This window comes from Episyrphus balteatus, chromosome 2 (genome assembly GCF_945859705.1).
Source record: "Episyrphus balteatus chromosome 2, idEpiBalt1.1, whole genome shotgun sequence".
NCBI classification, from domain to species: domain Eukaryota; kingdom Metazoa; phylum Arthropoda; class Insecta; order Diptera; family Syrphidae; genus Episyrphus; species Episyrphus balteatus.
The window spans coordinates 75,981,014-75,996,043 of NC_079135.1; the positions used below are offsets into that span (position 1 = coordinate 75,981,014).

General features: G+C 28.6%; 1 protein-coding gene across 10 annotated transcripts in view; it reads right to left on the reverse strand.

The window, feature by feature from the left end:
- Positions 1-15,030, reverse strand: part of LOC129910638 (uncharacterized protein DDB_G0283357) — a 38,699-nt gene that overhangs the window by 2,012 nt on the left and 21,657 nt on the right. For 6 of the 10 annotated variants that reach the window (XM_055988086.1, XM_055988088.1, XM_055988084.1 and 3 more), the window contains one exon: positions 9,417-9,709. In XM_055988086.1, the coding sequence (XP_055844061.1) occupies positions 9,417-9,709 (293 nt within the window). Of the gene's footprint in view, positions 1-9,402; positions 9,710-15,030 lie in introns of those variants that run through there. The other 4 variants (XM_055988092.1, XM_055988091.1, XM_055988090.1 and 1 more) reach the window with 2 other exon arrangements.

A 15,030-nucleotide genomic window follows, 5' to 3' on the forward strand; every position in this document is an offset into this window, starting at 1 on the left:
GGTTAAAAACTTCGGACAAAAAAACTTGTTTTTCCCGTTATTTGGTCAAAAACCATTTTGAAATACCAATTATTTGCACATGTGTACCCCAAAATAGGTAGGTGTTTTTCAAAAATTCATATTTCTAAACGCAGAGACTTAAAAAAAAATCCGTATCAGACCCCTAACTTTTTTTTTTAATTATCTTTCGAATGAAGTTTTTCAAATTTTCAAAAAAAAAAAAAAATTCTCCTACCTATAATCACTACTTTGTCAAAGGTCTACATCATGTTTTAGTTTTAGAAAACCATTAATAGCTTGGTTTTGAAATTTTTTAAGAATTTTTTCAATACGATTGTCGGTCTTGCAATAAATTTATCTATTGATTAAAAAAAAATCAACTCTTTACATTGTCGCGTTTAGAAAATAGACAATTTTTTTAAATTTTGTTTTGCCCCTATTTACCCTATTAAAAGATGGGGTTTTTTAAAATCCTTCAAACGTATTTAACTTTAGGTTATTATCTTTCAAATTAGCTATAGAGATTTTTGTATCTCTAATAGTTTATTTTTAATTTTGAATTAAAATTTTTGCCGCACTGCGAAAGTACGAGAGTGGAACGTTAGAAAATGGCGTCCCTTTTTTTGTGGTGGCTGCCATGGTTCATCGATTTATAAGAGTAAAAAAGAAAAGGAAATAACAAAATTCATTAAGAACTATATAAGTATGTAACTACTGTCCGTTCCGTTTATTATCCATCGCTTACAACGATGTATTTTTGTTCAATGCTCGAAAAGTCTTTTCAATTAGTCCAAATGAAAAAAAAAAAATAAATAAAATGTAGACTTTTTTGTAAGGATAAAGGTACATATATGTTAGTTTTTAATCATAGTATTTTATTAAGACTTAAGCATATAAAAAAAACTTCCATGGCAACCTATTCCCATACCTTGATTTCTTGTTTAATTAGCATTTGGTTAAAATAAAACCCTCTTTTATAATATACCTACCTACATTTCAAAGAGCTATATACAATTTAATTTTCCAACTGTAGGTATATGTATATTGTACATTCATTAAAACTAATTTCAGCCATTTTCAGGCTTTAATTTTATAAAAAAAAAACTAAAGTAGCATAGATTTTTATGTCAGTTTGTGTCCATCACATACGAGACACAAACTATTTGAAAAATCCTAGAGGGAAAAATAACTTTTAACTTAAAAAATGCAAACATTTGTTTTGCTGGTCAATTATTCCTTTTGTTCGCATTCTCTTGGTTTTTTTTTTTTTGGTGGTTAATAGAAAAAGGATCAATCTACTTTAGTTCTGTATTTACAAATTGTCCTTTTAACTCTGTCCAAATAGTCAGGAGATTGGGGTTTTCTACAAATAAGGGATGGAAATTCTATTTTTTTATTTTCAACTACGAGTAAAATATCTATGAAATGTTCAAGGCGGGTTAGGTTGAGATACCCACATGAAATGCGGGAGTAGTTTTAATCAATGTTTTTTTTTTCACAATAAACGGTCCTATAAAAAAAAATTAATTTTGAGTATTTATAGTAAGAGAAGTGGAAACTACTTTTATTTGACAAAGGGGAGATCAAAAAGGATGCTTTTTTTTTTTGTAAAATTTCGGGTTTGGAAATTATACAGAATGTAAACCAATCGTTTTTTAAGGTTTTGTTAGTTGAAAAAAGCTTCAAAGCATTTTTTATGATGTTGGCCTTCCATTTCTAGCATTCATGGTGGTCAGTAAGGTGCACATACTTGTACAATCCGCTATGTAGGTTTTGTTATCGAAACATTTATTGGGTACAACTTGAACGAAATAAAAACTCTTCATAAGATAACCAGCTAAATAATTATATGAGAAGTGTTGTTAGAAGGTTTATATTTCTAGTATTTATTTGCTTTATAACTTAAGTAAAAGCAAGTAGTTATTGTTTTCGGGTAAAAACAAATTCATTATTTTAAGCAAAACCATAATTTCGTAGATGGAGAAGTTAAAAAGTGCTTTTCATCATGCCGTCCCTCTTTGTGCTCATCTACATATCGTCGGTGAAACCAGAAAAGTGTGTAACTCCAAATTTTCTGAAAATTAGATTTGAATGCCATCTATTAGACAAAACTAATATCTACCGTTCCTTAAACTCAGAATCCCCTTAAAGTTCATAGTTTTTATTTTATAAGCAAATTAGAAAATGAAAACTCATACAAATGCCTTCAAAACGATTTTGTTTTTTTGCTCTCCTATAAAATTTGCTGAAATGGAGTTACACACTTTTCTGGTTTCACCGACGATATGTGTTCTCATGATGAAACGCCTTTCCACAGCCTAAAAGTGTGAACGTGAATGGGTTTTCTTTTAGCTTGATACAGAAAATTTTAGGAATTCTCAAAGTTTTTCTTTTTTGTGTGTTTTAGTATGTTGTGTAGAATGGATAGGTACCTACCTTTCATTTCAAAGGTTTTAAACTTTGTCGAAAACGGTTCTTCAGATTACAATAATACTGTTTACACGTAATATTGAAAGCAATTACTATTTAATGACTATTCTGCCTATAATCTCGTAAAGGCCCAAACTAATTTTTCAAAAAAAATGGAAGCATATAAATTAGATCTTCCATTTTGCACTTGGCGCTATGCGCATCGCATGCATCCTGACCACTTTACAATCATCACTGTATACCTATCTAGGATATAGACAAGTCTAAGGATCTACATCTTATCTCCTTCGATTGTAGGTACCTACCTATAATTTCTATTTTATTCGCAGCATTTGCAAACAAAACAATAGCACAAATTGCAGTCCAACGAACCACCAAACCACCCTTATCCCCAATATGACATCCCCAAAGGACGAAAGAAATATACACCTTTGTTGGCTCGCTCCTCTTTCTCTCTCTTTTTCGTTATTCTCAGTTCGTCTAACCTTTTGGCCTGATTTTGTACAGAGACACAAACTTGTCTATACATATATATATATCTACCAACAAAATATACATATACACGGAATATGGAGGAGCACTTTGGCCGCCTAGCCAACCATCAGCCAACCAGTTGGAGTTTTTCGTGGAGCACATGAGAGCAAAAACGATGCGCCAGGAGTTTGAGTTGGGCGTTGCTAATGTTTTCCAATGGCCACAACGTCAAATTCAATGCTCATGCCCAATCAGAGCAGTACGGAATACAACAAGATAAAAAAAAAATATTGTAAGTATAAGGAAAATGAGCTTAAAAAAAAATAACGGTACATAATATGTATTTCCCAAAGGATATGCATACAAAAAAAAAAAAAAAAAGAAAAAAGAAAAACCAAAACAAGAAAGCAAAACAGAAAACAAAAATTACGACGAAAATGTTCGAAAGCATGGATCTGAAAAAGGGGGGACTCGACAACCAAAGAGAGAGTAACAACTATGCACTCTGCTCTCATAGTGGACGAAATACAAAAAAAAAATGTTTAAGTGTAAGGACATTCTGTACCTTCTACATCTTCCATTACCCCAACATCATAGGAAAATAATAGAAAATACTTGTCTCAAACTCGCGCATGAATCATGGAGAAGAAGTGAGTTACGTAAGATTCAAAGCTTTTATAGAACTTTGATTGATTTGGAAATTGGATACATATAAATGTCGGTATCTCAATATATGTGAATGTACATATATTAGAAGAACAAGGATTATTTTTGTGTATAAGAATGTGGTGACAACATGTTCACATATACCCTTAGGGAATTTACTATTTATTCCATGTAGGGATTTGATTCGTTTTTTTTTAGCATACATTCGATTGACGTCAATCGAAGATTGGTTAATTCATATACATATTATTCCAATATGTATTTGGGTTTGTACCTATTTTTTGTAGGAAGGTATATGATTATTTCTTAGGTGACACCCACTAGGATCCTATTCATATAATGTGGGACTTACAAGTTTTGAGTAGTAATTTTCAAACTCGAGTTTAGGTAAACATCTACAAACTTAGATATATTAAAAATCGATTAGGAGAGTGGGGCGTTTAATAAACAAAATATATTAGAAAGAGGTAGGTATCTAACAAATTCTTTATGCATACATATGACTAGTTTGAAGGCCATAATTTATTATATCTAGAATTTATTTTGAGAAGGTCTTATGTACGTATAAATTATTTTATATGTTAATTTTTTTACATTCAATTATTCAGTTAACATTGCTATATCCAATATTTATTATATAATACTTTTTCAATTTTATTATAATTTACTGAAAAGTTTGATGGATGCATTAGTATAATGACTTTCTTTTTCTTAATAAACATTTGTAAAAAGAGTTTTTTTGTATGCCTTTTTCATACTTGCAGTGAAACTGCCTGTGTAAAAAAAATTATATTTAGGGTTTTGAATGAACAGCAATAACTTGTATGTGTTATCATCATTTATTAGTGGAATAACTAAAGAAAATTATGAGGGAACCCGGTCGTACAGCTCCGTTTTCATGGTCTTTTTTTTTAAACATCGGCGTCGGTAATTAAAAATACCTAAACCTCTAAAGGTTTAAAAAAGCCGATATTGTCGTATTTTTTTTTTAAATTAAAATTAAAAAGCCAGAAGTTTATTCCTATCTGTCAAATTTAGTGTTTTTGAAAAATGGTCCCTAAACTTAGAAATCTGAACAAAAAAATTAATTAAAAAATTTTACCTGATTTTTTCAAACTTTTTTGTAATAAAATATGAATCTATCATTCTTTTTGTCATAATTATTATTATGTTGTTTTCGATCGGTTTCACTCAAGAATTCACTCATTCTGAAATCTAATGGAACAGTTCAAGTCGCTTCCACTCAATTATGTTTTTTTATTTTGTGTTTGTGAAGTTTCAAATGTCAAAAATTGATATTATTTTTTTTTTCAAACGAAAAAATTATAAAAATTATAAATCTGAAGACGACGGAAGAAGAAAATGTTAAAAAAATCACTCCACTGCATTAAGGTAAACATTTTAATCTTTTTATTAATTTTAATTTTTATTTAATTTTAATTTTTGAAAAGAATGAAAGAAGAATGATTATTTATGGTCATGTATTAGAACTTCTGATTTTAAATCTAGAAGAGAATTTCTCTTCTGAGAAGCGTTCTGTCTGTCAGTTTTGTGCGAATAAAACACTTTCAGAAGGCTTCTGAATGATCGAAAACGCCATTAGTTAAATTCGAAAAAATTTTATCAATACAAACTGAATTGTGGTATTGAAATATTTGATTATATCTCTTAAGGTTTAACAAACTAGACCTTCAAATTTTTTTCCATTCAACCTTCAATAATAAAGGCTATTTATTAAAGAAGAAATAACTTTGTATTAAGATGCTTAATGATAATTTAATTTTTTTTTAAACCTTTCGATTAAAAAAAAACTTTTTTTTTTGTAAAGGGTAATACATATTGACATTTCTTTTTCTGAATCCTACTTACCAAAACAATTATGTGATTGTATTACAAAAAAAAAAGTATAAGAAAAGACAGGATAAAAATAATTTAATTTTAATAAAATTATTTTTCAATTAATATTTTTTTCAAACTTCTGAGTCCCTAATATTGCCATTTTCTTAGCTCTAGTTACTCGACTATATAGCTTCATATTTCAGTTTCATTTCAGTGCTGCTATGTCTTTTTATGTTCAATTAACTTAAAAAACTTCTACACCCTAGCTGGGTTTGAACAACAAGCAATATCTATAGTGATAGGAATCCCAACACATTGCGCACTACTAATTTTGACTAAAATGTTGTCTGATGTAAAAAAATTATAAGTAAAAGCTCAAAACACATCGTTTTTGAAGATTTTATAGGGGTCTGAAAATTTAAGTTTTGAAAATTGTTCCGGTGCTGAAATAAGCTCTTGTTTTAAAAAATAGTACTCAAGTTCGACACTTTAAAGGAGTGTCGCTAATCTTTTTTTTGCAGAATTTTAATGCAAAAAAAAAAAATATGAATCTAAGGGCATCCATTACCACTTACTCATGAGTTTTTAAATTTTTGTTTTTAAATCATTTTGAGGTCACTAATAAAAATATTGAAATTCCTGTTTATATCAACAGTGTTCATACATACATTTAAATGTAAGTAAATAAAGTGTGGTTTTACACCTTGAACGACATCTACATCATTTTAATGACTAGACAATGATCATAAGAACATTTAATGTACAATTTTTTCTATGAAAAAAAGGTTACGTATACGTCACAGTGATCATATAAATAGTTATATTTCTACTTTAATGAGCTGTCAAGGAAAGTTTACAAGTTACCTACAATTTTGTTAACAACACCCCTTAACATTTATATTGATGCACTCTTTTTACTGGCTCTTTAATCAGGCAAGTAAAAATTAATAATGTAGGTAATTTGAATAGATTTAAACTTAAGGAAGTTAAAATTAGAGAAATCTCGATAAATGGATTGTTTTTTAAAGATTTTTTCATTTTTATTGTAAATGTTCAAAACATTATTTCTTAAAATTTTAGCCACAAGTGAAATGTGATGTTGATGACTTACTAAGAAAAATAAATATAAATATCTACATCTTATTTCTGTTCCGTCATTTCTTTCTGTTCTTAACTTATTTTTGATCCCATAAACTCAACAAAAACGAATTCGAGTATTTGATATTTTTAAATTTCTTCAAACTTGTTTTAAAGATTATGTTTTAAAGTTATTTATTGTTTCTTTTCCATGACAAGTCTGAAAGCCAGCTTTAATGCGTAATAAAATAAATAGATATAAATGAAAATTAAGTTTTCTTTGGAATTTAACTTTGACTGAAAGTGAATTTTCTATCAGTTTCAAGGTCATCTCGGCGGGAAACTTTTCGCCGCCACAAGTTTATCAATTAATTTTCGAAGTTTTCTTAAAACTTTCTTAAAAGGAATGTGTATATAGGTGTTTTCGTTTTCTATGGTGTGAGTAATAAAGAAAGTTTGCGGAAAAGAAAATAAAAACTTTGGTCAGTGTTTTTTTTTTTTTTTTTGGAACAGAAAATAGACACTTTGTGAACCTTATTAATAATTCCCCTACAAGATAATGCAATTCAATTCTCTCCATTAACTTACTGGTTTCAAAAAGAGACATCAAAACATAATAAATAAAAAATCCATTAGGATGTCTTCTTATGGCAATACGTTTTCCATAAAAATAATATTAGGTCTAAAAAAATGTATTGTTACATACATCCGAATATCCGAAGTCATACATCAAACATAGAAAAAATGTTTTCTTAGGGCAAACATATAAATAAAAACATTTGGTCACAAATAAGTGGAGTGGAACATGTCAAATAATTCAGTTTGGTGAATTGAATTAAATTCGAATAAATTTTGAAAAAAAAAAAAATTTTCCACATAAAGAAAATGTATCTTAATGACACGATTAAATTTTTTTCTTAGGGTTGAGTAATAGATGGGTGAGTGGAATTGAGATATTTTAACAACTGAATGAAAAACCAAACTTAATATGCCCCCTAGTTGCAAGATCTTGCTCCTTGTTTTAAATTTGGATAATGTTTGTAGATACCAAGATTTCTGAAAATGAAAACAAAAAATTTCGACTCTTTAAAAATATCCCAAAAAATAAGTTTCTTTTATTCGTGGCAATTAATATTTTCAAGTATTTAAAGAGATTTGTTCATTTTATTTAGAAAAATGTACCGTAGCCCAAGGCCTAGGCTTGCAACAGTTCTTCTAACATCATAACATAAAATTTGGTTAATCATTTACTCCCATACAGATTATTAGTTGGATTTTCCTTTCTGTACGTGACGTAAATAAAGTAAGTGATGTGACTGATGTGTTTGACAAATAGAATCCAAAGACTTATAAACGCAAATTTTTCAGCAAGGACTTGGCGTCTTCCTAATGGCCTTTTTACTTCTTTTCAATTTCGAGTAAAAATTGACATCGTCCCCCTCGTACCATAAACAGGTAAGAAAGCGAAAATGTTGGGAAATCGTGTTACAAAATTTGTAGGTGTCGTAAGATTATGTGAATAATAAAATAATTTATTTTCCTTGCTGTCTGCGTATTCTAAATTTTGGCACTTTAAGGGTAATGCAACCAACCAATTAAATCGAAATTTGAAATTTTGCTCCTGAAGGGGACGATATACTAACTCCAAAGGACTTTAATTATATAATAATTAATTATTATAATAATTAATTATATAATTTAAATCAAATTTAAAATTAGATTAATTTTTTACCAGTAATTAATATTTGAAAATGATGATGGTGCAGTTCTTATAAGCAAGTTTTTATTCCTTTAGAAACTAAATTCACCCTAAATTCTGCGTAGGTATAACTTATCAATGTATTCACATTTAAAATAAGAGAACTGATGATTTTCAGAAGTTGAAATTGAAATGCGAAAGGCTGAATTTGGTTTGCAAAGTAATCAATTCAATTTTTAAAAGGGTGAGTTTAATGTAAAAAAAAACTGTATTATAAGCTTTTTTTTTCTACAACTGAGTAGCTACTCATTTTTTGATTTTATTCGAAAAATAAAAACAATAGAAATACTTACTTGCGTAATTTTTATTGTTTTGCGAATGAAAATGAGTAGCTACTCAGTTGTAGAAAAAACAGAGCTATAATCAGGGTTGTAAAAATATCATTTACAAAAAAAAAAAAAAAAATGATTTTGAATTAAAAAAAAAATATATTTGCGTTGAAGATAAAATTTTATATTGCAAATAAAAATAATTTGCATCAAAAAAAATATTATTAAAAATAATAAATTTACATTGATAAATTAAACAAAACTAAATGCAAAAAGTATGCATTAATTCTTTTTAATATTCGTCAAATTTCTTACAATTTTGACTATTTGGCCATACATGAGGTTCAATAATATAGGTAGTTGAATGTAATGTAATGTATGGTTAAATAGCCAAAATTGTAAGAAATTCGACGAATATTAAAAAATATAATTAATGCAGAAAATTTTTTATTTGCAACGACTCGTTTTTTTTCCAAAATATTTTTATTTGAAATAAAAATTTTATTTTAATAATAATATTTTTCAGTTGCAATAACTTTTTTTTTAATTCAAATATATTTCAGTTGCAATAAATTTTTCTTTCAGTTGCAATAAATATTTTTTTTAATGAGAAATTTTTTTTTGCAATTATCTTTTTTTTTTATATTTTTATTGGAAAGCAATGCATTTAAAAAAATCATTTTTTACAACACCCGCCGTGATACTGACTGTTTCAGAATATTACCCTTGCTTATGGTTATTGAAAAAAATAAATTACCTAATTATTGAAAACGCATTACTGAGAAATGTTTTGTTTAGATAAGAGTAGATATGTTCATTAAAAATATTAGATATAAAAGTCATAAAAATAGAGTAATAAATTTGCCTTGGTTTAATATTCCTACCAACCTTAACCTACATACCCGATCACTGGTGTTTAACTGCGATTCCATAGCATTAATATCTGACTTTAAGCGCAGCATTTGTGATTCGACTCGAGCGTTCTCCCTCTGTAATTCTGAGATTTCTGCTTCTAGAGTTGTTAAATCTTCAGTGCCGTTTGTGGTCACACTATTTTGAGGCATGGTATTATTATTTGTTGAGGCATTATTCGTTGATGCGGTGGAACTATTATTATTAGATGGTCCAGGTGGTGTGGTGCCAGTTGATGCTGTTGTTGTGTTACCGCCAACTGAGTTCATCATTATGTCCATGCCTGGAATATAAAAATAAAATGTTTCTTGTAGATTTTTTTCTTTTAGTCTTTAATCATTAAACAGAAAAGACACATATAAAAACTAATAAAAATAAATTAAAAAATGATTAACATAATAAATATTTAACTGGTTTTCTACAAGAACAAAAAATCCATTAAAATTATTAAAATTCTTAAAAAAATCGTCAGCATTTAAGAAAAATTGCCCTAGCCTCTCACCAAACGTAATAAAATATGTTAAAATATTGACAAGAGACATGTCTACTTCTTAAGAAATACTGTAGCTACTTGTCTACGAATCCTCAATTTATGTGGAAAGTTCAAATATATACATACGTAGTTTGGTAAAAGGGATGACCGACTTCATCAAAATTAAGGGTCATTTACTCAGTGATGGGTGATGGGAGAGTACCGAAAATTTCCATTATCGTTAATTATTCATCTTCAAAGCAGTACTTTCAAGAATTTAGACTTTTTTGCAAATTTTCGGAATCATGTGGGTACAAAAACATTACATAATTGAATACGTCTTAATGAATATTATTCTATAACACCCACCCATTTAGTGTGTTTTTTAAAAAACAGTCGCAAACTTCTTTGAATACTTAAGGACAGTAAATTTCTCACACAAAAATCATGTGAACCAAAAAACAAATACTAGGCCATTAAAATTGCATAAATCAAAATGTTAAAAAATAAAAACAAAATGAACACCATGACAAAAAAAAATCTACCCACAAACCCATGTAATCCATCAATCAATGTGAAATTTTATTTCCCACTGTTTCATGGAATTTTCCCGCATCAATATCGATAGAAACCAGAGGTAAAAAATGATACAAAATAAATCAGTAAAATTGATATTGGTGTATAGCAAAGTGTTTGGCAATATCCTTCGACTTAATGCCATCACCACTACCGGCGCGTGGTACAAAACAATTGGTTGGTAATATTTCAAAATCAATGGTTTAAAGGTAAACCGCTGACTAAGAGCACTTGATTAATCAATTTTACTTCGCGGATTCTTCTTTGACATTTCTACATCAGATTTCTACCCTCCCTTACTACACAGCTGCTGCTGCCTCAGTACATGGCCACCAGAAACAGGGTAATACTCCTCCTCACTTCCCCCAGCCACTACCATCTGACAAACGCAAATAAACCATTAAAACTTCCTTCAAAACATTGAGTAATAAATTATTTGCCCAGCGGCAATTGGCTTGCCAGTTGCGTCATTCAAGGATTCAAGGAATCCAAATTCGACTAAAATTTCGAAGTACGATGGATGAGTTTTCACTTTTCGTCTTCTATTTATACGTTGGAACATCAGAGATGTGACTGATGCTGTGTTAAAGCAGTGATTCGAAATGGGACAGTGACGGATATCGGTTAAGTGCGCTCGGATGGAGCACAAATGATTTTCAAATTAAATAAGGTATTTGCAGTTTATTATGAAAGTTCGTATTTTATATCTATTTTATAGTGAAAATTGAAATTAGGGGGATGTTTTTTTTAGAGAGGATTTAATATTTCATCATTTTGCTCTAACACACCAGGATGTGACAATGAATTATACAGAACATTTTCAAAAAATAGCCATTTTCTTCGATATAACTTCAACCTCTTCATAGGATTGACTATACCTCTTCCTTTTAAACTGCACCTGAGGCGATTTTGTATAAAATTAAGGGATGAAGACCATCACTTTACTTTGGTGGTCGATATTATATACTATGATCCTATAGACAAAAAGGATATTGCCCGAAATTTGTTTTGTACTTTTAATTTAATTATGAAGAATATTTTGTTCTTTATCGTTTGCTTCTTTTGTTGTCTGATGAAGAATGGCTGGAGATTAAAAAAAACTCTTTTTCCTGGACAGATAGAGATAATGGCGAAATTACTTTAGGCTATAATATTGAATGGATTGAATCGATTTTTTTGATTGTTTTAGAGATTATGGAAGAATTAAGATATGGATTTTGATATTGTTTGTGTCTGTGAACGCTTACAATATTAAAGCTTTCAGCATCCAATTGCAAGAATATTTTTAATAACTTTTAATCAGGTAGGTTTTTTTCGAAAACGAAGTTTCAGAAATTTTTTGAAACTACTACTAAGAATTTGCTAAAACATACCTTAACATACAAGATTTACACAGAACAAGATTTATCTTGTTTTTTTTTTTTTGTTTAAATACAAAATTGAGTTCCGAGCTTCCAAAAAATCTAAGAATGATTTGTTTGGTCGTACAACGAACAAAAAAACATAGGAACAAACTTCTTATTTGAGAACAAAAAAAACTTCTGTTTGAAAGGACCGATAGTTTTCTTGTTTTTAGAGTTTTCCTGAAAAACATTTAAAACGATTTCGATAACATTTTCGGAAATTCGACGTAATTTTTTGTTTGTTAGCGAACATCTCGTTGATCGTTTACGGACAAATATTTTTTATGATTTGAAAAGGATTTTGCATTGTCTTCTTACCCAGTATTTGTTATACACTCATGCTCAAAATTCTCGTACACCCTTTTTACTCACAAAAAAAAACTTATAACATTATACTCGTATCTCTTAATATTATGGCTCTGTTCATAGATTAGGCAAGAATGATCTTAAATTCAAGGAAAAAAATGAAATGTGTGTGTAAAAGGTTTGAAGTTTGCCTGACAGCCTGCTAACCTTTTAGAGGTGGGTCATAATCTTTACTGGAGTGAAATATACCTTAAAACAAGTTTCACTTATTCACAGATGAAGCAAAGTTCCTCAGGTACATTAAAACTTGATTCTTTTCTTCCTTTAGTAAAGTTGATTTTATGTATGTACATATTTTTCCTGTGAGGATCATGTTTCACAAATTATAGCTACTAGCCTCCCACTCTTCCAAAATTCGACATTACCAAACACACTCAGAAAACAAAAGCTTATTTCATATTTGTGTAACTCTAGCTAAATAGTCTTTAAAAAAATATTTTTACAAAAGTTCATTCGTGTTGCTCGTTTTAGAAGCAAATGCATTCAATGCATTTTTACTATTTTTGACGCAAAAGGTCCATCAATAAAGCTTATTTCATTTGATGGATTTTTTATTGAGTGGGACTGTGATATTATTTTGTTATACAAAAATGGCAGATTTAGAAAACAATCTGCTGTCTGTAACAACGGTTAGCATAATAATTTGAACAAAATGGATATTTTATTATTTTTAAGTCAAAAATTTCCTTGAAAATATAATAATTATTGATTTTTAGACTGAAAATGCTTTTTTTTATTGGTACAGTGTTTTTATTATCATTTATGCATAGAACTCAAAAGAACTTTCATCGATCCACCAGAAGAAATTGGCTCAAAAATTATCTGAAGTTTTTCATTTTTTACCCATCCATGGTAGATTTCGTTCAGTATTAGTTCGGGAGCTAGTGATAATTACGATTTCAAAATTCTGCTTTTTAAACGAAAATTCTGCTTTTCCTCTTTTTTTGTTGTCTTACAAAATTCGCTAACGCTTTTTACCATTTTTCCAATCATTTTGAATTGTTGGTAGAATTTTTTAAAACAGAATAATGAAAAGCAGAATTTTTAAAACAGAATTTTCAAAGTAGATCTAAAATAAAAATGAACTCTGCAAAATTTTGACCCTTTGTATTGTGATTACTAGACTGGGCCAAAAAAATAAAATATTTTTTTTTTTGAAATTAACTTCGAAAATCTTGTTCAGGATGATGAAAAAAAAATTTGGTGAAAATTTGAGCCGTTAAAAAAAATTTTAAGAGGTCTATCATCGGTGTTTTTTATTTTTATACATGATATGATGTTTTACAACAGAACTGCTAGACGATCAAAGTAAAAAAAATTTCTGTTCATTTTTTCTTATATAAAATTAAATTTCCTACAAAAAAGATCTAAATGAAAATTTTCGTCAGACGAGCCGTATTCGAGTAATTAAGCTTTTTAAATCGAAGTGTTTTTTCAATTTGCCTGTTTCACTTTGGAATTTTGTGATGAGCAAATAAGTGAATAGAAAAATAAAACCTCGACAGATTCTTATAGGAAATTTAATTTTCTACAAAAAAGGTCTTATAGTAATTTTCCCTAAATTGAGTTTTGAAGAAGTTATTCACGATTTAAATCGAGAAAAAAATTAAAAAATCAATTTTCAATTTCAAAATTTTCTAATTCACTGAAAATTCAATATTTTCAAATTAGCAAGATGTTTTCTTGTAGGGAATTAAACGTTCTATAAAAAGTTCCTTGGCAGCAAATTAATTGCTTTAACCGTTAAGAAGATATTCGTATCAAAACCAATGCCCACTGATTTCAATAATTTTCTTATGACAAGTATGCATTTGCGATTTGAATACGATTATCTTCTAAACGGTTAAAGCAATTAATTTGCTGCCAAGGAACTTTTTATAGAACGTTTAATTCCCTACAAGAAAACATCTTGCTAATTTGAAAATATTGAATTTTCAGTGAATTAGAAAATTTTGAAATTGAAAATTGATTTTTTAATTTTTTTCTCGATTTAAATCGTGAATAACTTCTTCAAAACTCAATTTAGGGAAAATTACTATAAGACCTTTTTTGTAGAAAATTAAATTTCCTATAAGAATCTGTCGAGGTTTTATTTTTCTATTCACTTATTTGCTCATCACAAAATTCCAAAGTGAAACAGGCAAATTGAAAAAACACTTCGATTTAAAAAGCTTAATTACTCGAATACGGCTTGTCTGACGAAAATTTTCATTTAGATCTTTTTTGTAGGAAATTTAATTTTATATAAGAAAAAATGAACAGAAATTTTTTTTACTTTGATCGTCTAGCAGTTCTGTTGTAAAACATCATATCATGTATAAAAATAAAAAACACCGATGATAGACCTCTTAAAATTTTTTTTAACGGCTCAAATTTTCACCAAATTTTTTTTTCATCATCCTGAACAAGATTTTCGAAGTTAATTTCAAAAAAAAAAATATTTTATTTTTTTGGCCCAGTCTAGTGATTACTCTTTTTTAGTAAGTATGTAGTTCAATTCTCTACCAAATTGATTAAAAGATCAGGGTTATATTTTCGGAAAGTATATACTCTAACTTCATTTATCCTTACATTAAAGTGTAAGAGACTTTATCGTAAGCGATAACATGCTTTACAGAAAAAACTCTATTATCTACTTCTTTTGGAGCCGATGTACAATTTTTGATCAAAAAATTGTTTTGGCAAAATTAAAATATTGTCTAAAAATTAAGACTTTTATAGCCCTTACGGTATGGAAGAACTTTGTTGTTTTGATTCTCATAGAGTAACTTTAATAGTAATAACCTT